This window comes from Eremothecium cymbalariae, chromosome 8 (assembly GCF_000235365.1).
Source record: "Eremothecium cymbalariae DBVPG#7215 chromosome 8, complete sequence".
In the NCBI taxonomy this organism is placed as follows: domain Eukaryota; kingdom Fungi; phylum Ascomycota; class Saccharomycetes; order Saccharomycetales; family Saccharomycetaceae; genus Eremothecium; species Eremothecium cymbalariae.
The window spans coordinates 355,370-381,665 of NC_016456.1; the positions used below are offsets into that span (position 1 = coordinate 355,370).

The 26,296-nt window shown below is 38.2% G+C and overlaps 14 protein-coding genes across 14 annotated transcripts; 7 read left to right on the forward strand and 7 right to left on the reverse strand.

Moving 5' to 3' along the window:
* Positions 1-60: 60 nt before the first annotated feature.
* NMD2 (Nmd2p) lies at positions 61-3,289 on the forward strand (the record flags this gene model as incomplete). The annotated part of the gene is made up of 2 exons (XM_003648224.1): positions 61-75; positions 245-3,289. 2 exons carry the CDS (start codon positions 61-63, stop codon positions 3,287-3,289), a joined length of 3,060 nt encoding a protein of 1,019 aa, XP_003648272.1.
* Positions 3,290-3,348: 59 nt separating this feature from the next.
* PTC7 (type 2C protein phosphatase PTC7) lies at positions 3,349-4,365 on the reverse strand (the record flags this gene model as incomplete). Its single annotated transcript, XM_003648225.1, has 1 exon — positions 3,349-4,365. The coding sequence occupies one exon, from the start codon at positions 4,363-4,365 to the stop codon at positions 3,349-3,351; it is 1,017 nt and encodes a 338-aa protein (XP_003648273.1).
* Positions 4,366-4,645: 280 nt separating this feature from the next.
* On the forward strand, positions 4,646-4,933 carry TIM11 (F1F0 ATP synthase subunit e; the record flags this gene model as incomplete). The annotated part of the gene is made up of 1 exon (XM_003648226.1): positions 4,646-4,933. One exon carries the CDS (start codon positions 4,646-4,648, stop codon positions 4,931-4,933), a length of 288 nt encoding a protein of 95 aa, XP_003648274.1.
* Positions 4,934-5,287: 354 nt separating this feature from the next.
* MRPL35 (mitochondrial 54S ribosomal protein mL38) lies at positions 5,288-6,355 on the reverse strand (the record flags this gene model as incomplete). Its single annotated transcript, XM_003648227.1, has 1 exon — positions 5,288-6,355. The coding sequence occupies one exon, from the start codon at positions 6,353-6,355 to the stop codon at positions 5,288-5,290; it is 1,068 nt and encodes a 355-aa protein (XP_003648275.1).
* A 455-nt stretch (positions 6,356-6,810) lies between these two features.
* Positions 6,811-9,444, forward strand: Ecym_8173 (M1 family metallopeptidase; the record flags this gene model as incomplete). The annotated part of the gene is made up of 1 exon (XM_003648228.1): positions 6,811-9,444. The coding sequence occupies one exon, from the start codon at positions 6,811-6,813 to the stop codon at positions 9,442-9,444; it is 2,634 nt and encodes an 877-aa protein (XP_003648276.1).
* Positions 9,445-9,702: 258 nt separating this feature from the next.
* Positions 9,703-10,842, forward strand: PPE1 (phosphoprotein phosphatase methylesterase 1; the record flags this gene model as incomplete). The annotated part of the gene is made up of 1 exon (XM_003648229.1): positions 9,703-10,842. One exon carries the CDS (start codon positions 9,703-9,705, stop codon positions 10,840-10,842), a length of 1,140 nt encoding a protein of 379 aa, XP_003648277.1.
* A 69-nt stretch (positions 10,843-10,911) lies between these two features.
* Positions 10,912-13,056, reverse strand: QNS1 (glutamine-dependent NAD(+) synthetase; the record flags this gene model as incomplete). The annotated part of the gene is made up of 1 exon (XM_003648230.1): positions 10,912-13,056. One exon carries the CDS (start codon positions 13,054-13,056, stop codon positions 10,912-10,914), a length of 2,145 nt encoding a protein of 714 aa, XP_003648278.1.
* A 1,539-nt stretch (positions 13,057-14,595) lies between these two features.
* Positions 14,596-15,957, reverse strand: ASP1 (asparaginase ASP1; the record flags this gene model as incomplete). Its single annotated transcript, XM_003648231.1, has 1 exon — positions 14,596-15,957. The coding sequence occupies one exon, from the start codon at positions 15,955-15,957 to the stop codon at positions 14,596-14,598; it is 1,362 nt and encodes a 453-aa protein (XP_003648279.1).
* A 389-nt stretch (positions 15,958-16,346) lies between these two features.
* Positions 16,347-19,220, reverse strand: OSH3 (oxysterol-binding protein related protein OSH3; the record flags this gene model as incomplete). Its single annotated transcript, XM_003648232.1, has 1 exon — positions 16,347-19,220. One exon carries the CDS (start codon positions 19,218-19,220, stop codon positions 16,347-16,349), a length of 2,874 nt encoding a protein of 957 aa, XP_003648280.1.
* A 488-nt stretch (positions 19,221-19,708) lies between these two features.
* Positions 19,709-19,945, forward strand: DAD4 (Dad4p; the record flags this gene model as incomplete). The annotated part of the gene is made up of 1 exon (XM_003648233.1): positions 19,709-19,945. The coding sequence occupies one exon, from the start codon at positions 19,709-19,711 to the stop codon at positions 19,943-19,945; it is 237 nt and encodes a 78-aa protein (XP_003648281.1).
* Positions 19,946-20,087: 142 nt separating this feature from the next.
* Positions 20,088-20,264, reverse strand: NOP10 (snoRNP complex protein NOP10; the record flags this gene model as incomplete). The annotated part of the gene is made up of 1 exon (XM_003648234.1): positions 20,088-20,264. The coding sequence occupies one exon, from the start codon at positions 20,262-20,264 to the stop codon at positions 20,088-20,090; it is 177 nt and encodes a 58-aa protein (XP_003648282.1).
* Positions 20,265-21,141: 877 nt separating this feature from the next.
* Ecym_8180 (uncharacterized protein) lies at positions 21,142-21,666 on the forward strand (the record flags this gene model as incomplete). The annotated part of the gene is made up of 1 exon (XM_003648235.1): positions 21,142-21,666. One exon carries the CDS (start codon positions 21,142-21,144, stop codon positions 21,664-21,666), a length of 525 nt encoding a protein of 174 aa, XP_003648283.1.
* Positions 21,667-22,002: 336 nt separating this feature from the next.
* On the forward strand, positions 22,003-23,988 carry SWA2 (auxilin-like protein SWA2; the record flags this gene model as incomplete). Its single annotated transcript, XM_003648236.1, has 1 exon — positions 22,003-23,988. One exon carries the CDS (start codon positions 22,003-22,005, stop codon positions 23,986-23,988), a length of 1,986 nt encoding a protein of 661 aa, XP_003648284.1.
* Positions 23,989-24,032: 44 nt separating this feature from the next.
* Positions 24,033-26,231, reverse strand: ERG7 (lanosterol synthase ERG7; the record flags this gene model as incomplete). The annotated part of the gene is made up of 1 exon (XM_003648237.1): positions 24,033-26,231. One exon carries the CDS (start codon positions 26,229-26,231, stop codon positions 24,033-24,035), a length of 2,199 nt encoding a protein of 732 aa, XP_003648285.1.
* Between the last annotated feature and the right edge of the window lie 65 nt (positions 26,232-26,296).

Here is a 26,296-nt window from a genome sequence, read left to right on the forward strand (position 1 = left end):
AAGCTCAGTGTATGATGAATCTGTGATGTTCTGGTAAGATCGTCCGATGTGATAAAATTTATGCAAGCTGGCCTGGTGATTTTATATGTAGTTTGATGATGATAATAAATTAAATAAACCACTTCAAATAATTTGTATTCCTAAGCTAACTGTGAATAGTTTAATTAAACCTAGCCATAATGAATGTACGTATTTTGTATGAAGTAGGATTGATTTAAGAAGCTTTTACTAACATATTTCATAGAATGAAAGGAGAAGGCAGTTACTGGAATTGAACAGTCAAGCATGGTCAAACATCGATGTATTTCCGTATAGGACCAAAAAGTTGGATTCTAGTATCAAGAGAAATACCGGTTTCATAAAGAAGTTAAAGCAAGGTATTACGAAGGATTCAAAAGATACCTTATTGAAAGATATTGGCGAAGTGTTATTAGAGAAATATCTTTCTGAGGTTATAGCGGGGACCAATGAAAATCTTTGTAGAGTCCCAAACAAGACTGAAGATATTATTGCTGCAGTGGAGGTTGTCAGTGGGTTACATCAGCGTTTTGGAGAGAAATTCACCATTAGATTGATTGAAGGTTTCTTATTGAATTTTGTGGATCCTACGAGAGAATCCGATTCTGATAAAGAGGAGCTTGCTAGGACTAATAGACTGAAGTCAAACTTTAGAATTTTTACGGAATTATATTTAGTAAATGTGTTCAGAAACTTTGAATATGCGTCAAAGGATAACTTACCTACATTTGCCTTGAAAACCACTTCGCCAATGTTGGTGGTTATTCTGAAAACGATTCTTTCATACAGATATAGAAGTGGTTTCCGTCTGTCTGTTGCTACTCTGTTTGCTAAAAAGTATCCTGCATTCTTTGATAAGGACGACACTTCTTTTGATGAGTTTATTGATAACGATTCTTTGAAGGACCAACTGCAATCGCTGTTTAAAATTATTACAGATGGTGTGTTTAAAAGGACCGTCGAATTGAACAGAAAGCTGAGCAAATTGAATAAAGAACATCAAAGAGCGCAGATTCGTACAGGGAAATTAGTTGACGAATATCTCCAAGAGTATGAAGATTTGAAGCCGGTATTTGAAAGATTCAAAGCGGCCGCTATTTCCCTTGGTGAATCCTTTAATTGTGAACATCCTGCCTTAGAGGAAAGTGATGACGGGAATAATTCACTGGAAAATAAATCAATAATAACCAATCAAAACAAGGTTGCCTTGGAGAAGTTATGGGAGAGTGAAGAGGCAAAAAAGCTATATGAGGTTCTTCCTGTCATTTCTCTGCCGGCATCGCCAGATAACAGTTATACAAACGAATCCGAGCAAGTAAAAAGCGAACCGCTTAAGCAATTTTTTAAAGATCTGGAAGCTTGTGACAGTAAGGACATGATTGATGAACTTTCATATAGGTATTGGAAAGATGGTTTAGATAATAAAGCCACGCGTAAGCGGTTATTGAAGTTTTTCATTGAACAACCAGATTGGAGTAAGTTGAATTTATATGCAAGATTTGTTGCCACGAACAGCAATCAACTTAAAGATGTCAAAGATGATTTAATTGAATATTTGGATAATGGGTTTAGATCTCAATTACACACTAATAGAATTAATGTCAAGAATATCATATTTTTTTGCGAGATGGTGAAATTTTCATTAGTCCCTGCATTTCTAATATTTCACAAGATTAGAACCCTTATTTTAAATTTACTTGTCCCAAATAATATTGAAATCCTCATTTTGTTATTTGAGAACTTTGGTCGATTTCTGACAAATAAACCAGAATTTAATCCTCAAATGGAAAAAATGATAGAATTAATAAAAGAAAACAAAAAGGATCATAGAATATCCATAACTGGTAAGAATGCTCTAGATAACTTGCTCACTTTGATATATCCTCCAAATCTAAGTTCACTCAACTTGGAGGTCACAAAATCAACCACAGAGCAACGTTTCTATCGTGTTTTGATTAGAAAAGAGCTATTTAATATCGGCTTCAAAAAGGCGTCTAAGTTGTTGAAAAAGGCAAATTGGAGTGATGCTGGTGTTTACAAAACTATGCTTTCATTATTTACAAAACCTGAAAAAGTCTCCTACCAATCTTTACCAATTTTGGCTCAGTGTCTTGCTGCTATCTATCCATATTACAGGGACTTTGTTATTATATGCATTGACACAATACTTGAGGGTATCCAAAGAAGCTTAGAAGTTAACAGTTATAGTTATAACATGAAGCGAATTGCACAGGCTACCTATCTTGTATGCATTTATAATAATAGCATGGTTCGAAGCGAAGTTATCTTGGACACAATGTATCAAATTTTAAGATTTGGATATCCTAAAGGTCGACCAACTCCAAATTCGGTTAATGAAAGTGATCCCTCGGATAATTATTTCCGTATCCAATTGATATCAGTTATTCTCTTGGGTTTGGAGAAGACTACACCCAATTTCACTAAGAAGATTCCATTGTTTATGAGATTTTTTGAATACTACATTTACTGTAAGGATCAGCCACTACCAAAAGAGATAGGGTTCAAAGTTGCTAGTGTTTTTAAAAGTTATACATCGGATATAAAGTTTGAAAGGGCGACTAACCTTTCTGATAGTGCCAAAAAGCTGGCTGAAATGTTACAAAATATGGGAATTGCTACAGCGGGTGATGAAGAAGACGATGAAAACGATGAACCCGTTGATGTCGCTGACGATGAGGATGTTAGTGATGAGGATGAGGACGAATCAAACAGTAATGATAGTGACAATGACAGTCAGGATGAGGAAGACGATGATGATGATGATGACGACGACGACGATGACAGTGAATCATCCGGTGACGCAGATAGTGAAGAGAGCAGCAACGATGACGAAGATGAATTCAGCATTGATAGAGACTTTCAAAGGAAAAGCATAAAAGAGCAGTACGAAAGAAGATTAAAAGCAGAAGAGGAACGAAGGGCAGAAGAAGAAATGGAGAAAAAGTTCCAGCAAATAATGCAAGAGTCGCTAGATTCACGTAAAAATGAAAAGATCTCGATGTCTCATATCCCAATCATTGCTTCTGGGGCCAATACATCTGATAAAAAACCGCGTATACCATCCACTAGTGCTCAACCTGGAAGAGTAGCATTCACGTATTTGTCTAGGACGGGGAAAAAGACCCAGACACGCACTATCACGTTGCCATCTGATGTGAAATTTGTACATGGCGTCTTGGAGGGCGAACAGCGGTTGAAGAACGAAAGAGAGCGTATTAAGAATATCGTCCTGAGCCAAAAGTTTGAGTGACTATAATCTATGTAGTAAAAATACTCACAGGCAACATAATATCTCATAAGTAGAAGCAATCAGTTCACTTTCACAACAACAACTGTGATATCATCCTCCTTACCACCAAGGTATGGTTTGCCAGACAATTTTGAAAGTTCCTGAGAAAATACGCTTGGAAACATATTATCTTTACTCAATTTTTCAACCAAAGAAACAAATTCTTGAGTGGTATTTTGTAAGTCCTCTGAATCCCCATGATCCTTTAAGAATAACTCCATATCTTCGGTGCAGATATTATCAGTGACGCCATCAGTCGCTAAAACTACGACGTCATTCTTCATCAATTGAAAACTGTACTCATCCGCATCACTTGGTTTGTTCTGTATGAACGAAGACCCCTTTTTAGCAGCTTGCTTGAGTATCTCATCCGGAATAATGGAGAGTTGATAAGGCGTATTAAATTTAAGAGTCTGGAACTTAGTTTCAAACATCAACTTACTCTCCCGAAACACTCCACACCAAGAGTCACCTAGATTCGCAACATTCAATTTGCCATCCGGAGATAAATGTGCAACCACTGCAGTAGTGCTTCCAACCTTAACGATCCCATCCTGCTTAACCTTCAAGTAGGCCAAGTCTAACAACTGTTTGGGGCCCAAATCCTTCACAGCCTTCAGAGAAATTTCTTTCATCGTCCTGCACAACTCACTGGAAATTGCACTAGAATCATACCCATGATTAGCCCACCCACCAACACCATCCGCAACCCCAGCATATACCTCATTCATCGACTTGACCGCCACAAAGTAATTATCTTCCCCCGTAGGAGACGTTACCTGAACATTCCCATATGTCGAATCACTCCGATCTTTGGGCTGATACGCAACTGCAACCTGGTAACTCAAAGCACTAAAGTCACCCCCATAACTGGAAGAATGCGAATGATAGGAAGATGTCCCTGAATGATGCGTGAAGTATCTTTTAGCCGTGCTCTGATAAAAGTCTGTCTTAGTTAGTATAAAAGGGATTAGCAGAAGCCAAAAGATAAACCACATACTTCTAGTAAACCTAGCTGGCCTAATACCAATGAACATCTTGTAATTAGCCAACAAACAAACCAAGCTAACCCTTCTTAAGTCCTATATGACTTTAGTTATCCGACCAATGAGATGTATTTAAACCTCATTCAAATCTAAAGATCAAATCTCGATTTTGCGTATATCATACCTTACGAATCACTATGGTTAAATTTTTCATGTCGTCAGTCGTTCGAGATTTAAAGGACATATTAACTGTTATATATTGATCAAAGAGAAGCAATTTGTTGATCATTTTTGGTATTATAAGTCATTGATAAGTCAACTTTAAGCTAAAATGTCTACTTTGAATGTTTTGAGATATACTGCTTTAGGTTTGGGTATTGTGTTTGGTTTAAAGAATGACTGGGCGTTGCAGGGAGCAGCTAAGGAAAATGCTGAGAGTAAGAAATTGGCAAGGCAATTGGCCCTTGTTAACGAGGCCAAGAAGGAATATGCTAGGCTAAGTTCTTCCAAGGATGTTGAACAGAAGACGTCGAGCAGCAGTGTCAAGGTTGATTTTGAAGATCCGAATTTGGACTTTGGAGCAGCTATTTTAAGTGCTGTGGATTCTTTGAAGCATTGACGTTCTATAAAAGAGAGATGAGAGAAAAGAGAAAGACAAAACAACAACGACAAAGTTGGTAAATATATGTGTGGTGATAACGATTTGCGTTATGATGGTGCATATTCGCGCTTTGTAATTGGTAGGGTGGTTTGAAAAAAGAATTTGAGTGAATTTTTTTATGTAAGTAGTCGATCCGGTATACACAGGTGTAGGTTATTATTTATGTACCAATCTCCCTTGATATCATCATATTATAATGTTTCTGGGACGATCCGGCGAAGTCGGTTTAGAGTTTATTTACATGTATGGCGGTATATTGGGAAAGGCTTGGGGGCAACCGTAACCCGTCACCTGGGAGGAGACTAGTTACGTTTATCTACGGACTCTGTGGAAAACTCTACCTTTGCCTAACTTATATTTCTCTCTGACGTTGGCAACATTTGAATCCCACTCTGATCTCCATATGTGGGCTCCGATTGGTGTTAAGTCGTTCTCAGCAGCGAATGACCTTATGTCGAAGTTACTTCTAGGTAATGATTCCTGATCCGGAAGTATTGGCTTGCTCTGTCTAAATACCCATACAGCAAATCTCTGTTTTCCAGCATTCTTTTCTGGAACTGGAGGGATATAAGGTGCAATTACATTGTCTTTCGAGTATCTGCGTGGATCTACGATATTGTCATTGTATGAGAGTTTTATATTCTTTAAGCCAAAGTTTAGAACTGTTGTAAAGGAATCCGCTGCCAAGTCTGGCTCATCTGGGTTTACCACCAGAATAGTGTACAGTTGTTCTGAAGGGTTTATATGATGGTCATATTCCTGGATCTTGATGGTAGGCTCTGTAGAAGTTACATTGGAACTCAAAATCTCACCAGGTTCAATCCACTTATTGACACCAGTGCTAAATGGGAATCTAATATTCACCTCAGCTACAGGTTTTAAAGTAGACAGAGTGTCCGGAATAACAGCAAGTGTTTCAAGTCGCTGCATTAGCAACATTTGCCCGTAAGACTCCCAATGTTTACGGCCTAGATGCCTGTACACAGGTTCATTGTAATCTATCACCTCTGGATTATTCTCTAGCTTGTCGTTATATTGAAAATTATACTGCATCTCCGGATTGTTGATTTCAGACTCGACAAGGAGATCAACTTTCTTAATCGCGTCCGTTTCCTTTTCCATCGAGTCTAACTTGCTCTTAGCTTGAGCGGCCAAATATTCATAAGAAGTTTTAAAAATATCATCGATGAATTCCGGCGAACGGTATTTTATTCTATTCGATCTTCGTTTAATGGATGGTGGGCTTAAAGTTGGATTACCTTCTAGGATATATTTTTTTATAACTTCATTCTTAATACCATAAGATTTGCTTCTTTTAGTAAAATCCGACCACAAGTTCTCAGCTAACACTCTATTAGAATGAAAAGATCTACGGAACATCACTGACTTCTTGTCAGTCTCCTCAAAATGAATTCGAATGCCCTGTGATCTATGAAGAGTGCTCAGCCATTCAAAAGTTATGTTATATTATTATGATGATGCTCGAGCCTGGAAAATTTTTCGAAGATGGATTAAAGTTCTAACGCTTTTGAAATTAACCCACACATCACATTGACATTTTCTCTGACAGCAACATTGAAGATGAGTACATATTGCAAATCTTTGCAGTAAACATGTGGAGAGATATTTTAGTCAACCAATGCAGGATTTACCTCTTCAAATCGATTATCATTAGCCAGTTCTCTATAACGCTTTTTCACCTCGTATGATCCCCCGCTTCATATCTTAGAAATAACCTATAATTTGAAAACCAGCTCCGGAGGACGTTAAGAATTAATGAACTACATTGGTGTAAAGATTAACAGGAAAGTTACTTTATAAGCATCATATATACAATGAAACAAACTGAAAACCAAACATTGAAGGTTGACTATAAACCTTTGCACTACTCAATAGAAATATCCAATCTTTCTTTGAAATCTTTTAGGGGATCTGTGGATATTTCACTGAAGAAAGTTAGGGAAAGCAATGTGGTTTCTTTACACTCGAAGGACCTTACGATTTCCAGAGTTGTTGCAATTGTCAAGGGCAATTCCCAGGTTCAGTTGAAAGGGAAGTCTTACGATGCTGTTACGGAAATTCTAATATTAGAATTTGAATCACTCTTGCCTGATTGTACCTTACATATTGAATATGAGGGACTTGTTCAAAATAATATGTCAGGGTTTTATTATTCTTCGTATAAGGATCCTATTACTTCTGAGGTAAAATACATGTATTCCACTCAGTTTGAGGCTACTAGTGCCAGATGGGCATTCCCATGCTTCGATGAACCTGAATTAAAGGCCATTTTTGATGTTTCAGTTGTGGCGCAACAGAATCTGGCTGTTTTGTCCAACATGCCTGAAAAATCTGCTGAACGGATAGGAGATGATGAAATAGTTCACCGCTTCCATACCACTCCTCGGATGTCTACCTATTTAGTAGCTTGGGCAGTTGGTGAATTTGACTATATTGAGTCGGAATCTGCCAAGGCTTTCTATCCAACGTTAGATAATTATTCTACTGTTGATGGTTCCTCTTCTACTTATGGAAAGCTTCCAATAAGGTTGTATACTGCAAAGGGTAAGGCTCATATGGGAAAGTTTGCAATTGATGTTGCTGCAAAAGTTGTTGATTACTTTTCTGAGTTGTTTGAGATCCCATATCCACTACCAAAATTGGATTTACTTTGTGTGGAGCAGTATTCCCATAATGCAATGGAGAACTTTTCTTTAATTACCTTTAGACCATCTGCACTATTGTTAGATGATAAAGGTTCCATTGGACACTGTACTGCGATGCAAAAGATTGCATATGTCGTTTCTCATGAAATTGCGCACCAATGGTTCGGTAACTTGGTAACGATGAAATGGTGGGACGAGCTATGGTTGAATGAGGGTTTTGCGACATGGATTGGATATCATTCAGTTACAAAATTTTTCCCGGAATGGGATGTACCCTCCATGGTCATGGCTGACTCTCATGAAGTCGCATTAGAATTAGATTCACTCAAAGAATCACACCCTGTTAAGGTATCTGTCCGTGATGCAAAAGATATTGATCAAGTTTTTGATACCATTTCTTATTTAAAAGGGTGTTCTGTTCTTGAAATGTTGAGTGGTTATCTGGGTCAAGAGCAGCTATTAAATGGCGTGGCCTTATACATGAAGAGAAACAAGTTCTCCAATGCGTCAATGGAAGATCTTTTTTCTGCAATTGGAGAAGCTTCAGGGAAAGACATTATGAATAGAATGAAAAATTGGATCTTGGAAACCGGATATCCGGTGCTGAATATCAGTTTCAGAAATGGAAAGTTTGTTCTAAGGCAAGAAAGATATTTATCGATCGGGAAGGCACCCTCAGATGAGGATGCTTGTACTTGGTGGATTCCCTTAGCCCTAACCGTTGGGAATAAAGGTAGCCCTTTGGAACTCAATTCTAAGGATATGGAACTTGAATTGAATTGTGACGAGTTGGTATTTTTCAATACGAACGCATATGGTTTTTATCGTGTTAATTATCAAGATGAAAAAGTGTTGCAAAACATATGTGAGAATTTGTCAGCTCTATCTTCTAGAAGCAAGATAGCTTTGGTTTCAGATATCAATGCAACGGGATCTTTTGATCAATTGGATAAAGTGCTATCCCACCTTATCGGCAACCTGGACTCGAGTGATTATTATGTCTGTAAGCTGGTCCTCTCTACTTTACAGAATTTAAGATCTCTAATCTACCAAGAAGCGACTGATGATGTAAATGAAAGGCTCACACAGTATACTCTTGGACTAATTGAAACCCATATAAAGCCTGCATTAGAATCATTATTCGGCGATCAAGATAAAAATGACAGCGACCCTAAAGCTTTCTTAAGAATACAATTTTACCAGCTTATATTGATGACCGCAGGCGAACTAGGCCATCCCACTGTTGTTAAAATTTCTACCGAACACTTTAACGAAGGTAAAGTCACACCTGTTACCAGGAGCTTGATATTAGGAACCATTCTGTCACAGCCAAATACATCAGTTGAATTGTATCAAAAAATTGTTCAAGAGTTACAAACTGCCACGTTGTCTCATAAAGAAGCTATACTAACAGCCTTGGGCAAAATCAGAAACCATGATATCCTCGACCAGGCTTTGGAATTGATTTATCTCACGGTGGATCCAATGGATGTTCAGTACGGAACATTATCATTGGGAAAGAACCCATACATTCATTTAAAATTATGGATCTACTTCTCTACAAATTATGACATGATTCATGAAAGACTATCTATGAATACAGTTCTATTGGACAAAAATATTAGATTCTCATTTACCGACTTGGTTGGTCCAGAATTCGCGGAATCCTTTAGTTCGTTTTTCAAGCACAAGAACCAAGATGGTTTTGACAGGGGTGTCAGACAGACGTTGGAAAGAATCCATAGGAATACACGATTTGTTGAATTAAACCTTCCAATAATCCATAAGATATTCAGTTTATGAACTAGTAGTAGCTCGTGGATAAACTTTAGAGCCTTTTTATGGTCTTCATTTAGTATCTAAGTGGGTTTATCATTATAAACGTTGTATGTGATTTAGGATATCTTCTCTTTTAAAATATTAAGGGGATTGCTCCTTCTCTTCGTCTATATGCAATATATAACATTATGGGCCCGATAGGTTGGTTTGAATATCTGCGTTTAATAATTAAGCCGCATATTTGGAGGTTTTTACACAAGTCTGGTGTCTCTTAAAAGCAAGATGGTTGAAAATTTGCAGAAGGAGTTATTCTCTAAGAAGTTTAGTAAAGGCACCGGTGATAACGATGAGAGTGAGGATTTCCATTCTGGTGATACTTTAGGTGATCTCCCAAGTTTCGGTGAGCCTAGGTTTTGTAATACAGCAAGTAAAAATGGTGAGTTAGATAAGAAGGCTACTACGTGGAATGATTATTTTGACTTTAACGAATATTTTACTATACCGGAGAGACAATTTCGCTTTAATGCGTATTACAATTTGCCGTTTGATACTGATAATGCATTATCAATTCCGATTTTTATATTCCATCATGGAGCAGGATCATCGGGCTTAACATTTGCACCTTTGGTTAAGGATTTAACAAAGATGTTAGAAAATAAGTGCGGTACTCTAGTATTTGACGCCCGTGGGCATAGTTTCACAATGCCTTTATCTGAAGATTCAGCTTCTATTACATTTGATCTAGATACTTTCACTGCGGATTTCAAAGCAATTATCGAGTTGTTTTATAATCAGAAACTGAAGACACTTGTTCCGAAACAGAAGATATCAGTCATTCTACTCGGTCACAGTCTCGGTGGAAGCATTTGTACTTCTGTATATTCCAAGCTATCTAAGGAGATTCAATCAGCTGTAATTGGGGTGGCTATGTTTGATATTGTTGAGGAGGCAGCTACGAAGGCTCTTCATAAGATTTCACAGTTTTTAGCTACGACGCCTACGGTTTTTTCCAGCATGTCTGAAGCCATTGAATATCACATTACCCAAGGGTTATCCAGTTTGAGAAGTAGTGCAGAAGTAACGATACCTCCTTTATTTAAGCAGGAAAAATCTGGAAAAGTTTTTCGTATAACAAATTTGGCTAGTTTTCAACCGTTCTGGGATACTTGGTTTAATGGACTATCATCCCAATTTGTCCAACTGCCGACCAGTAAATTGTTGATTCTTGCTGGTAGTGATAATCTCGATCGGGAATTAATTATTGGTCAGATGCAAGGGAAATATCAGCTGGTAGTATTTCAAGAATCAGGGCATTTTATCCAAGAGGACGCTCCCACCAAAACTGCCATCACTTTAATAGATTTTTGGCGGAGGAATGACAATAAAAATGTTGTTATAAAAACCAACTGGACTAAAAAATAATCATAGATATGGAAATGTATATAATTCAAAAAAATAACTAATCAAGATAAAAAACAGGTGGTGTCCGATTCAGTCGATCTCCAATTTGAATTCACTTGTTGGTGGTTTACTCTCAAGCTGTTCAACGATCTCATCAATTTTCTTTGACGCCCATGGGAATCTAGGGTTAATCATAAATGGTCTGAGATCAAATCTATTATCATCGGGAGAGTATTGTTCTGCATGGTAACTAGGTGTCATAACGGTTTGCTTATGCCTGTTGATTGCATAGTAGAAGTAAAAATCTTTAACTTTTTTAGCAATTTCAGCAGGTGTCGATTTTGGACCCCATTCATTTAAAAGCTTCAAAAAGGTATAATATGGTCCACACTTTTGCACTTTTCGGATACGACCAAAAACACTAAGTTCCTCATATGTCAAACCTATATCTGCTTCATCAGATTGTACGTAATCTTCCGTCGTTGGCTCCAATTCAGCAGTAGGAATGCATGTTAAAAATTCATTCAACATAGGAAGTTCAAATTCCCTGGCTGCATATCCGATAAACTTTCTTAAATCCACCTTGGATATACCACCAATTGGATTCAGATCAGCTGACGAACAATCGTATTTCGTCAAATACCCACGTAAGCATTCATCGACGTTAGAACTGCCCAGAACTAGTAGTCCACCTGAATATGGGATAGAACGAACCCATGGTAACAATTGAGCAAACATATAACCTATTACCATTCTCAATCTCGCTTGAATATTCTGCAAGGATAAGTTTTCAACGTTGCTACCACCAAACACTTTATATATCGGCCTCTTACCTGTGGTCACTTCAAATAGCACGAGCAATGCAGAAACGACAGAATCCATGTCTAAGTCCACATGATATGAACCGATTGCTTGTGAAAGATTCTTAGCTCTTTCCCTAGTTTCTTTACTTGAATTTTCGGTCCCCATATAACAAGTATGTAATATTTTACTCGAGAGCTCAGCAGGGCTCGTTGGTATCCAGTCATCTGAACTACGTACTAACCTGCGAGCATCCGCTAGAACCTGTGTATTTCCTGCTTTTATTTCCTCAACCACTAGCCGACACATAGAATATACAATAACCGCTGAAGAACAAGAATCAAGGCCACCAGATAGGGGCAAAAAGTAACCAGTTCCATTAGAACGCCTAATGTAATCCCATAGCCAACAAGCAGGCCCAAAAGCTATTTCTTCCTCTGGAAGATAATACTTGGCAGCCTTTGGGCTTGTGATGGAAACTGTCGCACCAAATTGCTTGGTATTTGAGGACAATGCTATATCAACATTGACACGTTCAAACCGTTTGTCAAAAGTGGAAGCTTGCAAGCCACGGGAGATTATAGATGCACGATAATTCCTAACTTCTTCCAAATCAACTGTCGCTGTAATAACTTCAACATCCTGCAAAGAAAACTGGGATCCTTGTGCAATCAGTTGCCCATTAACTGCAATCAAAGCTGACCCATCATAATACAACCGATCCCCGTCACAACCACGCTGATTGGCATACAAATAAACACCACCACAACGTCTTGTCGCATTCAAAATCAAGTCTAACCGTTTTTCCAACTTACGCAACTCATGATGGGAGCCTGAAGAATTAGTAAAGATTTCAACCCCATCCAACGACATCGCAATATGCGGGGACTGTGGCGTAAACAGCTCCTCACATGTCTCTACACCAATACAAGTATCCAAAGTCTCAATCACAGCATCACCAAACCGCACATACTTCTGTCCAGTAATCTTTTGTATCGCTGGAGGCAAAAGAAAATCATCAACAACCCTAGGTTTCATCCAAGGCGTAAAATACCTCATCTCACGATAATTACCATCATTAGCCAGCCACAACTTGGGTCTAATAAACAAAATCTTCCCATCAAAAGACAAAACACGACAATTATAACGGCTATTTTTATGAATAATAGGCATACCAATATCTAAAAGTATCCCATGACTTTCCTTATCACCAATAATCTGACCATACATGTCCCATGAGTGCAAATATAAATCATTCTCGATAAAATGGTCCAAACAACCATATCCAGTGATCTCCAATTCCGGCCCAACCCTCAATTTTGCATTCTTCGATTTGGCAATCTTAATAGATTCAACAATTCGATCTCTATTCCCTTCAAAATCTAAAGCCCATTGATTTAAATTGCAAGTAGCTAAAGTAATCAAATGTGCCATCTCCTCCAAAAACAAAAACCCCTCCTTGAATCACTTATACGAACCTACCTATATATATTTATAATGTCACCAATCCAATCTTAAAATTCTACGAAAAATACTCTGTAAAACGTCTTTTCATGAATATGATCTCTGTCTATCAACGTATCTCCCATATGTTTCTAACTTGTTAACGAGCCATACCGTTTACACTTTACATGTTAGGGACTAAAATGGGCTACTTTTATATTCATATCGTGCATGGTGACTTTAAAGAGGATCGTCATTATTACCCTCTATATATACTAATGCTGGGATAGTATAGCTGTGTTTCAAGGTCAATTCAAGTGAAAGATGTACTATCGTGGTTAACATGTGTTTAGTATTTAATATAGACGTTAGTTTAAGTGTTGTTTATGCGCACATAGTCAGGAAAATACGCCGATTTTCTTTTGAAGAAGTAATTTTGGTTGGGATCGCAATCTCTAAGCGATAGTAAGATAGGATATGATGAAAGAACGCCACTTGGTTATCGCAAATAGCATGTATTATATGGAGGGTCAATCCAAAAATTGTGGTGGGATTTCGGATGTGTGTCATGTTAGTGTCAGCTCGGATTATCGGGACATTGAATTTTCAAAAGAATGGATTTCCAATGGATTATTCGTTTTTTCGTTGGAGACTCATGCAGGAGGCTAGAGCGTCAGATATTCCTATAGGATTCTATCATTAACCAGTTAATGGACTGCTTTTTCTACCGTCGTGGGCGGGAAATTATTTGGGTTTCTAAAAGTCTTTGTAGACTTAGTAGACAGATCATTAAAATCTGACCTGCTAGTGATTTTATCAGAGGGCGAGGAACAGAAGCAGAAAAGTTGGATTAAGTTCAGCAGCAGTTGAAATTGATTTTAGAAGGTCGTATAATCCTCTAAAAAATTCGCCAGCTTCAGTTGGGAATATTTTCGTTGGTAGGTTGTTACCGCTTGTTTGATGTCGTAATCAATGTTGCCGGAAGCAGAGTGAAAAGCAAGCTATCGATGGAGTCAAAACTTTCGTGAAATCAATGAGTGCAACTAAATAAGAATCATTTGTTTCTTGGGCTGCTTGAGTTGGCAACGGCTTGCTGTATTTATTTGGCAGCATTCAAACTACCAGTCAGGGTCAGTTGGCTAGGGAGAGTGACACTCGTTGGATTGGTTGGTTGACATTGGATTTTTTATGCTTTTTGTAGAAAATAAATCAACGCTTAGCAATTAAATCTCTTTCCCTTTCATTTTTAACACGTTACTGCACATCAGCAGAACGTATGTATGGTGACGAGGGCCCCTTGTTCATATTAATGTGCTAATCCACCTCTTCGTAATATTTCAATTTTTTTTTCAAATAAAGTCCATGATCCAAACGGCTATCAATGAAAAGTGCTTACATAAAGTGTTTGGCTGTCACATAAGATCAACATATGATTGGAATGATTATTAATGGTCTGACTATATAATAGTATTTCTCAGTAAAATAATCTCGTATTATGGTAAGATCTATCATCTCTTGTGTTGGATGAGATCAACCACCGTAAACTCCTTGGAACACCTTTCTGATGTGCTTTAGAGTGTAGTTCTCAGTTAAACACAACTGTAGTAGTATCCTACTTTTCTCTGGATTCAAATACCCAGATGCTATTAAGTGGGAATTTGGATCTGATGGTGGGGAAGGAAGACTTGCTACTGGAACCATCCCATCCATTGAACGTTTGGAATATACTACGGGTATTCCTAAATCGTAACATACTTTGTTAACTGAATCAGGCAGCGACCCCGATCCCATCGTGGCTATGACAATTCCTTTATAATCAGACACAACAGATTTAATTAAATTCGGAGAAAATGACTGGTGAGCATAAAGGATAACAACAGGTGCTAGGTTTAAAGAAAGCTGGTCTGGCTTAATGCAAAGCTTAAATTTGCAGCACCCTAGTGGCTTCACAGGAGGGTAATAAAAATGAATCTCATTATTCACAAAGTTTCCCAAATACCCCTGCCTTACGTTGAACGAATCTAAAGTGTTTGCATTTGTTTTTGTAATATAGTATCCAGCGGATATTTGATCATTTAACGATACAAGAACACCACGTTGCCGCGATTCTGCATTGGCAGCGATACAAATGGCCTGATACAAATTCATTGGACCGTCTGCGGACACGCTAGTAGAAGGTCTCATAGAGCCAACAAATACAATTGGAACATTACCACAGTCGATTGTGCTTTCCACGAAGAAAGCAGTTTCAGACAAAGTATCGGTACCATGCGTAATGACAATACCATTAAATCTTTGCAAGGAATCAGAGATTGCACGATATATCTTCAACATAGCCACTTCGTCAATCTCTTTAGAATCCACATTACATAGTTGTTCATACTCAATTTGGCAAACGTTTGAAATGTCTGGGATGGCTGCTAACAAGTCCTGAATAGTCAAGTCGATATGATATCCTGCAGTTTGGTATCCAAACACACCTTTAGATGCAATAGTCCCTCCTGTACCTAGAATTTTGATTTTTGGTAGACATTTTGACTTGATGGGCTGCGTGTTCGAGGATTCACTTGAATTAGCGCTATTCGACTTCGTCAAAGATGTAGTCCGTAGATTATCCATAGGATCATCGGTATGGGGCTGGATGATAAACTGAGAAGAAGAAAGCTCCGGGTTAATCGTTTTGATCTCCAAATCAGAATTAGGCATTATCCAACAATATATTAAGCCCCTAATGCTACACTTATGTATGTTTGTAGCCTCTGTTAAATTGTTCTGTCCCTTCGAGAAAGTGACTCGCACAGTTGAACTTTTTACTTGTTCGCTGGTGTATTTTAGAATTTTTAAATGGATAACGTTTGAAATAGCGTTGAAAAATTCCGAAGTCAAGGTCATATATATTACAGACTGCAGGAGGGGGAATCGACATCACATTTTCAATATTGCCTCGACAGCAGTACTTACTTGTACAGAATTTGATTACTTTATACAGACTTCTCGATGAGATGGGTAAAAAGGGGCATTTCTAAGAAATTTTACAAATTTAGATTTCATAACTTTTGATAGACTGTTGAATTTCCTATGTTGAAAACAACCATTATGATAATATTGTGATATAATCTATGGCATAAGGATTGTTATAATATTACGCCAATGGGGGATGGGATATGATAAAAAACTCACAATTCTTTTGAGCAAACCGCAGAAGAAGTAAAGACAAAAATGAACAAAAACCATTTTTGTGATATACGGTATATGATCACGGATCATGGAAGGATTTATGACTACCATAATCTTGGGGCATCAGACCAATCTGAGTACCTGCGTTTTTCCCAATAGTTTTTATGGCCTGTAATAGATAACCACTCAGTTCCAGACTTTCTAAAATATTTAGGGGCTATATCTTGGCCCATGGTACGTCGTTCACGTTGCATTCGTTCAAGTTTTAGTTTTAGCTCTTCAGCTGTATCAACATCTCCCGCTTCGTATAGTCTCAAGTCGGGCCTCAATCTAGAATCGGTAGGTGGTAATTTCCCCTCCTCTAATTCTGTTATCTCATTCAAGTTTGCAGTGAATTTTGTAAAGCCAAACTTTTTTGGAGCTTCTGGCACGAGTTCATTGACTTCCCAAACAATCTCCCCTGTAGCATCATTAACAAGTTGCTTTGTCCATTGTCCCTTTAGATTACCAGATAATTTTTTGTCGTTGTCATACAAGGTTATAGTTAAATCTTCAGATCTGCTGCTAAACAAACCACTATGTTTAAACGCTATGACGGCTTTATAGCCTTCCGAAGATGTAACTTCAAACTGATTGGTTGGTTCAAGATACCTCTCTCCAGCGATGATATTTTTTAGTATCATGGAAGGTTGCGTCCACTTGAATTTCTCACCTGTATGTCTCATAACTAAATTTATAGTTCCTTCGTTGGTGAACTCCAAAGACTTGCCCCAAAACTTTTGAGTAGGTGAAATCGTATAACTGCAGACCCAATCTTTGTTCTCTACATGGAATGCAAATATTTGTGGCTTGTGAGAGACTTTTTCGCTGATGAGTTTATAACCCATGTCTTCACGAACTAATTCATATGTTTCGCCAAGTAACGGATTAAGCGGTTTTCTCATTGATCTTGCCTTTTCCCTATAGACAGACAAGTAAGATGTAGCAAATGATGCCACCAATCCTAGCCTGGCTACCGGATCTTCAGTTGTAACAGCTTTGTTCAAAAGTCCAGCATATTCAAAGGTTTCTGCAAGCAGTTGTAAAACTGTGATGGGTTCATTAGAAGACATTGGCATAGAGATAGAGTTAAGATCTTTACCAACATTCTTCCGTAAAAATGATAACAAACTTGGAGGAGTAGTAGTAGGCTTTTCTATATCGTCACGACGTTTAACTTTCAAAGCTATTGGAAGTGGATACATATCAACAGGACCTAAAGAAGACTCTCCTCCTGATGACTGAATAGTCTCCATCGTTTCAGAATGCAATGAATTCATTTTATCAATGATTCTGTCTTTAGAGATCATATTTGGAACTTCAGAACCAGCAGACATGTTTAACTCAAGGCCATCGATTCCCTCTTCGTCATCCAACATGATAACCGCTTTTTCATCGTCCAATGCATCATAAAACTCTTCAGAAAAGATAGAAGCCGCCGAAGACTTTGTTGTAGTGGCTATTTTATCCATAAGTTTGCAGCCAGGCAGAGAAGTGAACAGTGGGGATGTGAATATTAGCCGCGATTTTAGAGATATATTGGCTAGGAGGCTTTCCAACTCAGACAACTTCTTATACAAATCGGTTTCCCCTTTCAGCTCATTTATTGGGAAAGGTATTACAGAAGAATAAGCATTAGAGTTTGAAGTTGTTGATTTGGAAGTCTTTCGTACAGGGCCATTATTGTTAGGCTCATCAAAGGCAGAACTATTTTTAGCTAAAATGGTAGGTCCTTTAGCCGACGATAGAGAAGAACTTCTGGACGTTGATCTAGTTTGCGGTGTTGGTGGCTTTAAATATGCCTTATCAATGAGTTGAGATTGTGATAAAGCGTATTGGTTTTTACATTCCTCAGCTTTGGAATGAGCTATCTGCAATTCTGCCAATAAACTTTGGGCTAAACTCTCCAGCGTTTCCGTTTCAGAGTATTTCCTATTGTTCTGGTTATCGGAATTTGCTTTGTAGCATGATTCAAGTGCTTCGACCCATGTTTCCCATTCTAGAGAATCTCTAGCCTTTAAAGCCCATATTTCCATGCCTGAGTCAATTACAATCAGTCTAGTCTTTTTGTTCGCACTTACCGTAGACAATGTAATTACTATTTCGCCTCTGCACACAGAATTCCATTCGCTCAGATAGTATGACAATGTACCATATTTCAGATCTAACTTAAAAAATCTCTTTGTAAAGCCTTGCAATTTCTTTCTACGTCGTTTCAAGAGAAAGCCTTGGAGTATTCTCCCTTGCTTCAAACGAAACATCTCCTTTCCTGAAATTGACTGAGAGCTTGGATTTAGATTCGAATTATTCATGTTTGAAATCGATAAAACGTTATCGACCTGCATCACTTCATCTTGCGAAAATACAGACTCGTTGTCACACAACTGCGAGTGATGTACCACACTTGCGCTGAACAACACTTTTTTTTTAACCTTCTTCGAAATGGTATTATCAAGAATAAATGCATAATACAAATCCTCAGCATCATCTTCAATGGTCATAGTCCCTTGGTAAATTTCGTTCCCTTGAACATTGCCAATCCACGAAACCTTAGTCAACCCAGATTGATCTAGTCTGGTTTGCAACTCAGGATTAGGCAACACCCCAGCATTAGCCTCATCTGCATCATCCTTCGCCAACGAACTGCTGCTCATACTAAACGCCCGGTTCCTAAACTCTACCATAAGGTTCCTATCATCTGACTCTATGTGAACTTGAGGCATTTCTGCATTTTGACTGGATGAAACCGAATTAACATGTCGTGAAGGAGAACCCCGGTTTGAAAGAGTGGCTGGAATCCCTGTATCCGTCAACTTCTTGTAAATACCAAGGCAAATTGACTTCTTCAAAGGCTTTATTTGATAAGCAATAGTATCCCCACGTTTAACCTTCAACCATCTTACAACAAACGACTTATTTTGGATATCAATGGTCTCCATAATGGCCTATATATAGAGACTCACCAAAAGCCCCTTTAATTTCCCCCACAACCAATTATCAATCCAAAAACCGTCAATCCCGGTACAAACCAAAACAAAGCCAATAATCTACCCACTTAGCCCACCTAATGTTATTTATTCTATTGCCTACTGCAAATGATAATTAGCAAGTAGCAAACGCTTAAAATAAAAAAGGCCAGCTGCAAACAACGTTATGGTGCAGATCTTAATATTACCCTCAAAAGTCACACTGGTTATCAACAAACTCCTGGGCACTTCTTGCAGCTATTATGAGCTTATACTGTTAGTTTTGGTTGTGTTTTGTTCGTTTTAAAACCGCCTTTATGAGGTCCTTTGTGTGTGACGTATTGAAAGAAGAAGCGAAGTGCGCTGTATTTGGGGCTCACATTTTATTATATTGCCTTTCTAATTAAAGCGAGCATACATAGTTTGGACTATTTAGGCCGTAGCCGGGAGGGTACAAGGCAATGGAATCTGGATCAGCGATGGAGAATCCTCATGAGAAGGTTCAAGTCAATATCTTAGCCAGAATTATAGGTAATGTAGAGAGATTGAATCAGAGCGTATCGACGCTTAATCAAGAAATGCAACGAATAAACAACAGAAATAAGAACTTGGAAATGATGGGTACGATGTGCGAAAATTACGGTAAGGCTATAGAGTTCAACTTGAAGACAACCGGGAATAAGAGACATCCAGCATAGGCTGTTGCGGAGTGTATGAGGTCAGGAATTTTTTTGTAGGTTCATCCATTATATGTATGTATTCGTTTATTTATTTATCGAATGAAATTAATATACATGATTATCTTTAAAGGTCTAATGAAACTAGAAACATTGACTATTATTATTGGGTTGGAAGCATGTTGAATCTTTTCTTCAAGGTGACTCTTTGTCTCGAATATTTGTCGTCTGGAGAGAACCTGGCAGGATGAGCGGGCTTAGTGATTTCACCGTCTTCAGTGGCCTTCTTTAAGGTATAAATTCTTTTGCCATCTGGGCCCAAAGTAAACATTAAATGCATCTCTGACGGGTTTGAAACTAGCTAGAATGGCTGGTGTGTATTAGTTAGAGTTTGCAATAGGAGATGAGCTTCATTATAAAGTGTGAGTTGCCGATATTTGGATTCTTTTGGATTTGAATTTATTTTTTTAGAAAAATTTTTATTTTAGTCACGTGAGTTGATTATATAAGCTGTACTGACCGGACTTGGTTTTAGTTTTACCAACATCTGGTACTGTATCTGTAAACCAATAAGAGGGGAAGGGGTGATGTGGAATGTTTGATTTAACCAGCTCCTGGGGCTCGAAAGTATTCCGAGCTAGTCTGGTATTGAGAACCAGGTGTCACCCGCACCTTGTTAGTATTTTATTTATTTTAAAAACAACTAACAATCTTGTAAACTTACAGATTGAATAACCCATGCATTTAGCCTGCCTAGGATAAGAGAGCTCCTTCGCTTAAGCAAAGAGGAGGATATATCAAGGTTTTTTTCAACTGTTGCCGTTTGTCTTCCTGCCTGCCTAATCTTTTCTACGTAGACGAACAATACAATTGGATGCTGACACAGGTGTGTCAGTGCCGTAATTTTTTTCTTCCCTTTAATGTAAGGTATTTGCTATTAAACAAATGGGAATACGAAACAATTTAAATAGTGAATGTCTAAGGTATGAGCAGTAAGGCGCTCATTACTAGGCACGTTTCTTTTTGCAGTGTGGTATAGTTTCTAGTAGATAACGTGAGCTTGAAAGCGGGTTCCAATGTTATATGGATAAGTTTAGAAAGGGGAGCGCATTCTAACAACTCACACCATCATCCTGTAAACAACATTGCAATCCAAAAACTAGTTTTATGGTAACTGTTACACTTGAAATCTATTGGTAGCATATTCTGAATGATAAATGTCGGAACGGAACATTAACCGTACGTATTGGTCTGATGAGTGGTTTTTGCTTCCTGAATCTATCAAACCCAAGGAATTGAAGTCTTTTCTAACCGACAGTGATAAAATAGGATCCTTTTCCTTCATGTGGTTCACAGTATTCATAATATCATTGCTTGCATACATGATTTTCTCCTTTGTCTATGAATACTCATACGCAATGAAAAAGAGGATCCAAAGAAGACATGAAGAAGCATTGATTTCTCAAAAGCCTATATGGATTTCTATCTGTGATTATCATACAAAACTATCACCTGCTGCACAGGATGCCTACCTCGAATATTCTCAGAGAATGTTCGAACAGCTAAGGGGGCGCTTAGAAGTGGAAAAGGCACAGTCCACCGCCATTCAAAACGCCAAGACCAAAGCTGAAGAAGAATTGAATGGCCTAAAGCGCCTAACGGCATGGGCTTGTAAGCGTGCACATTTCTCCAAATGGAAGTTCAAAGAGCAAAGGCATATCATACTGGAGGATATGGTATGATGTTTAGCGAGCTCAGCTTAGCATCCCTTGACAAAAAGCCCTGCCTACCTAGTCCATTTCAAACACATTCAATACAGAAGTTTAAAAGCTGCCTACTAAACTATATTTAATTCACATACCATCAGTAGTAATATACCATAGCAATGCATACTAAAACTTCTGGCTTCATGCCTTCTATCTACTAATTGTACCCCATTCATTATGAACAGTGTCCAACCATTTTAGTTCTCCGTAACATACGATTTATTTTTCCGGCGCCCTAGCTGTTTTAATATTTACAAGTCACCTAACAACGTATATACTCGTAAGTGGAGCAAGTAATAAGCGAGGACTGGGATGGGTGATCCATTTGCTACCTTATTATCTAATTTTAAAGGAGAAAAGAAAGAATTGGTTCAAAGCTCTCCCCGTAATGCTTCTTTGAATGCTATTTTATGCGAATCCTCTTCGAAGTCTTTTGAATCTTCCTCCGCCTTGGACAAGTTACAAGTGCAGGATACATCTAAGAATGCCAAAACTGTGCAATATGACCCAGAAAATGCTTTTAGTGAACGAAATTCGGCAGATGATAGTTTAAATGAGCTCTTTTGCTTGCGTGATTCTGCTTCACCGTTGCCACCTCCTGAAAAGGAATCTATTGCCTTTGATTTTGATACTACGGTACGTGATTTAAACCCAGCTAATTTGAATGAAGCTATGTGGGGCCTAGAAGGTCCTTTATTGGAAGGTGTGCATGGGATGGAGTCTGAGCCAATAAATGCCCGTGGAATATCCACCGAAGATGCTAACTCATGTTATGATCAAGGACTTTTTTACATTGATGCCCAAGAAGTTCTTCAGAATGGTAAGAAATTTCAACAGAGAAATGGCTTTACTGCAGGCCAGAGATCAGATTCTGATAACGATAGAGTATTTACTTTCAGAAAGGATAATGAAGAAGAGAATTTGATATCATTTGCTTCAAACTTGTTTACAAAGGGCCGGGACTTGGTAGAGAATAAGATCAATAAAACCTTCGAAAATATAGGGAACAGAAGGTCTACGCCCTTCGAATTCAAACTGTTTTCCTCAGAGAACACAAACTCAAGAAGCCATACTAATAAATATGAACCAGAACTAAGCCGTGATTCCTCTAATTCAGATTATATTTCCAAGAAATTCGACGGTCTCAGTGTAGATGAAGATAAAGGTAACCCTTGTTTGAACAAAGAAGAAAATTATGCAGATCTTCTAAGCCATGCTTTTCTTGATACAGGAGATACAGAAGCCAAAGATAGAATATGGGGGCAAAGTCAGAACGTTCACTCACAGGAATCGCTATATTCAGCAGAAGATGGGAAATTGATCGATTTTGATACGGAAGAGGCGCCACCACCAGCTTCAAAGGTAAGTAGTCATTATGTACCCATTTCTCAAATTGAAATGTCTGGATATCAGGAATTTAACATCAATGGTAAGCAATATTTCAGAAACGGAGATTACCATAATGCTCATCAACAGTATATCAAGTCACTAAACACTTTACCCGTTGGCCACCCCTTACGCATCGTTGCTTATTCTAACATTATTACAACACAATTAAAGATTGGTGAACACACTGAATCGTTAAAAAATATAGAAAAGGCATGTGACTTATTGGATGGAAGCTCGTTAGATGGAATAATTCAGGGAACAAATCCTCCAAAGACTTATAAAGAATTTTGGAATAAAATTATTTCAAAAAAAGCAGAGGTTTTGGAATACTTAGAGCACTATGATGAGGCATTAGCTGTTTACCGCTGTTTAATATCAAAAGGCGTATTTGATAAGAAGATCATCGAGGGTAAAACTCGGTGCCAAAAGCATTCTAAAATCACAAGCGAGCCAGCTACTGAAGATTCCGCTCTTGCTCCGGTACAAAAGGATAAGGTACCCAAATCCAATAATTCGTCCATACCTGAACGAAGAATTCGATCCCAAAAGGCTGAGGAACTTATAAAAAAACGCCAAGAGATGAAGGAATTGGAAAAACAAAAATTTCGATTACATGACAAAGTCCACTCCAAAATCCAGTCTTGGATTGATGGTAAGGAGACTGATTTACGTCACTTGCTGAGCAGATTATCCTTAGTGCTGACATGGACTAATTGGAACCATATAGGTGCGAATGATCTAGTTATTCCTAAGAAAGTGAAGATCATTTATATGAAAGCGATCAGTAAGGTGCATCCCGATAAGGTTCCTTCCACATTGGACTTAGAAAGCAAAATGCTTGCGGAAGATATATTTAGCGTTTTGGGTAATGCATGGAATGTATTCAAGTTAAATAATGATATTAACTAGTTGATATTGTAATAAATCATTAGATGAGTTAACAAAAAATTAATTTATATAGCTCTCTTACCATATTTTTTTGCATAAATTCCTAAAGCCTTAATAGGGAATAGGAAACGATATGTAGGGTATTCGATGGCACATGAGTGGTTGAAAATACCTTCAATTTGTTCGAATTTCCATTCTCCAGACCTTAATTGCCGGGATTTAAGTAATTGGATACCACGGTCAATTACTTCTTTATCCGGATAGTCCGCTAGCAACAGGCCTATTAGAGCCCATGAAGTCGGGACAACAAGAGAACCTTTATCATCATTTATATAGCACATTAACTCTGCGGACTTGATTGATTCACTCCATCCGCCATCAGATAATTGCTTTTTAACTAAGAAATCACAACCTCTACGAACCACCTCAGAGTTTTCATAGTTCTCTCCAATAGTATATAATGCCTCTAGTGCAAACATACCTGCATAGGTATAACAGATACCCCAACAACCGTACCACGATCCGTCCTTGCCTTGAACCTTTTTAATGTAATCTGCAGCAATTTTCACCGAATGATCAATATCATCCTTACGATAGTCATAATACTCACTGAAATAAGTCAAACCTAAAATACAAGAATCCGTGCACTCAACATAGGGATATTCAACCATAATATTCTCAAACACTTCAGCCGGGTTCAACTTCTCCATTATTAAGGGAGCCCTAATTTTTTCGTATGTTGCAAAGGAGCCATATTCAATTGAGCCAACATTCTGCAAGCTCAACAAGACATCAATGGCCTTTTGTAATGCTTCTTCCGATATTTCATCATGGATAGCAGCAAAAACAGGGGAGCGCTTTACCATTATAACCGCCTTTAATGCTTCAGCTGTACAATCAGACACTGTATATCCTTGGGTTTTTGTGGAAAATGGCCAACCACCAACACGCTTATCCCTATAACTGCCAGAAACACATTCATGTGTAAACTGAGAACGACATAAGAACTTATAGGCATTAGTAACAGCATCTTGAAATTCTGGTAGTTCAGCAAGATTAGCCATAAACAAATACTGCACAAAAAAAGAACAGTCCCAAACCTGAGAACCGTTGGTCCCCATAACAGTCATACCTTGTGGACCATGGAACACATTTCCTGCAAATGCTTCCATTAATCTTTCAAACTCAGGAGAATCAGCGCCCTCTTCTATACAGGTAACAATTGAACAGAATGCAGCGCTCACTGGCGCAACGCACAAGTACTCAGTGTTCACAATCTCCTTCCGAATCAATTCATAAACCTTCTTATTGCTATATTTTACAAGCCAATCGGGTCTCAGATAATTTTGATACCATACAATCGCAGAATTTATCACATTTAATATCGTTGAGTGTGGAAAGTATAAATCCACTTGGCATACAGTATTTCTGTGCTTCGAAAATTGAATTTCATCGAAATTTGTGGTATAAATCTCATTTCTAATTTCCTGAAGCAAAGGAGTTAATTCGCAAGCGTAAGAAATACCACATAAATAGCTCATTGGAAGGTATATCGCCCTAGTATGAATCCACCAGCGGGCAGGATGTATTGGAACAATGTAAGGTAGTGTCCAGAACTCTGCTGGAGCTGGGTTGACACCTTCCCACTTGTACAGATTAAGAATTGATAACCAGATCTTTCCCCAATGAGGAGCACCAATCGCCCCCCCCAATCTATGCAACGTAGATCTGGCCCTTCTGCACACAACATGATCCTTGGACATTCCCAGCAACCGTAAAACGATATAATTTAACACAGTGCCAAAAACAGTCGATTTGCCCGTAGTATGTAACCCCCACCCACCATCAACTGGATGGGCAGTGTTAACAATATATCTTATTATCTCAATCTTCTCACACTCTGGGATCTCCTTCCGTCCAACATACATAGAACCAACATAACATATAGTCATAAACATAGGTCCTTTATACTGGTTAGGAAACGTCCCTGAATCTTGGTTTTGTAAAAGCTTCAAAAAACTAGCACCATTGTAAGCAGCGTTGTAAGCCTTGAAGTTGGCATCACCATTCCCAACATCTGGCTCAGGTGTCGAAAAATTATCCGCATTTAGCAACCATTTTGTACAGTTACACTGTGGAATCTTCTTGGAGTCCGCCTCACTGATATATTTCCATGACGTTTCACCCAGAGAAGTACAATTCAGCCTCCACCGAGATGGGTCTGTCGAAGGAAGTCCCAAGTAGTCTGAATATAACTCAACCATCCCCATCTATATCGAACCTTCAATAACACCTTAATATGCGACCAAGTTAGAATGCTGAAAAGAGG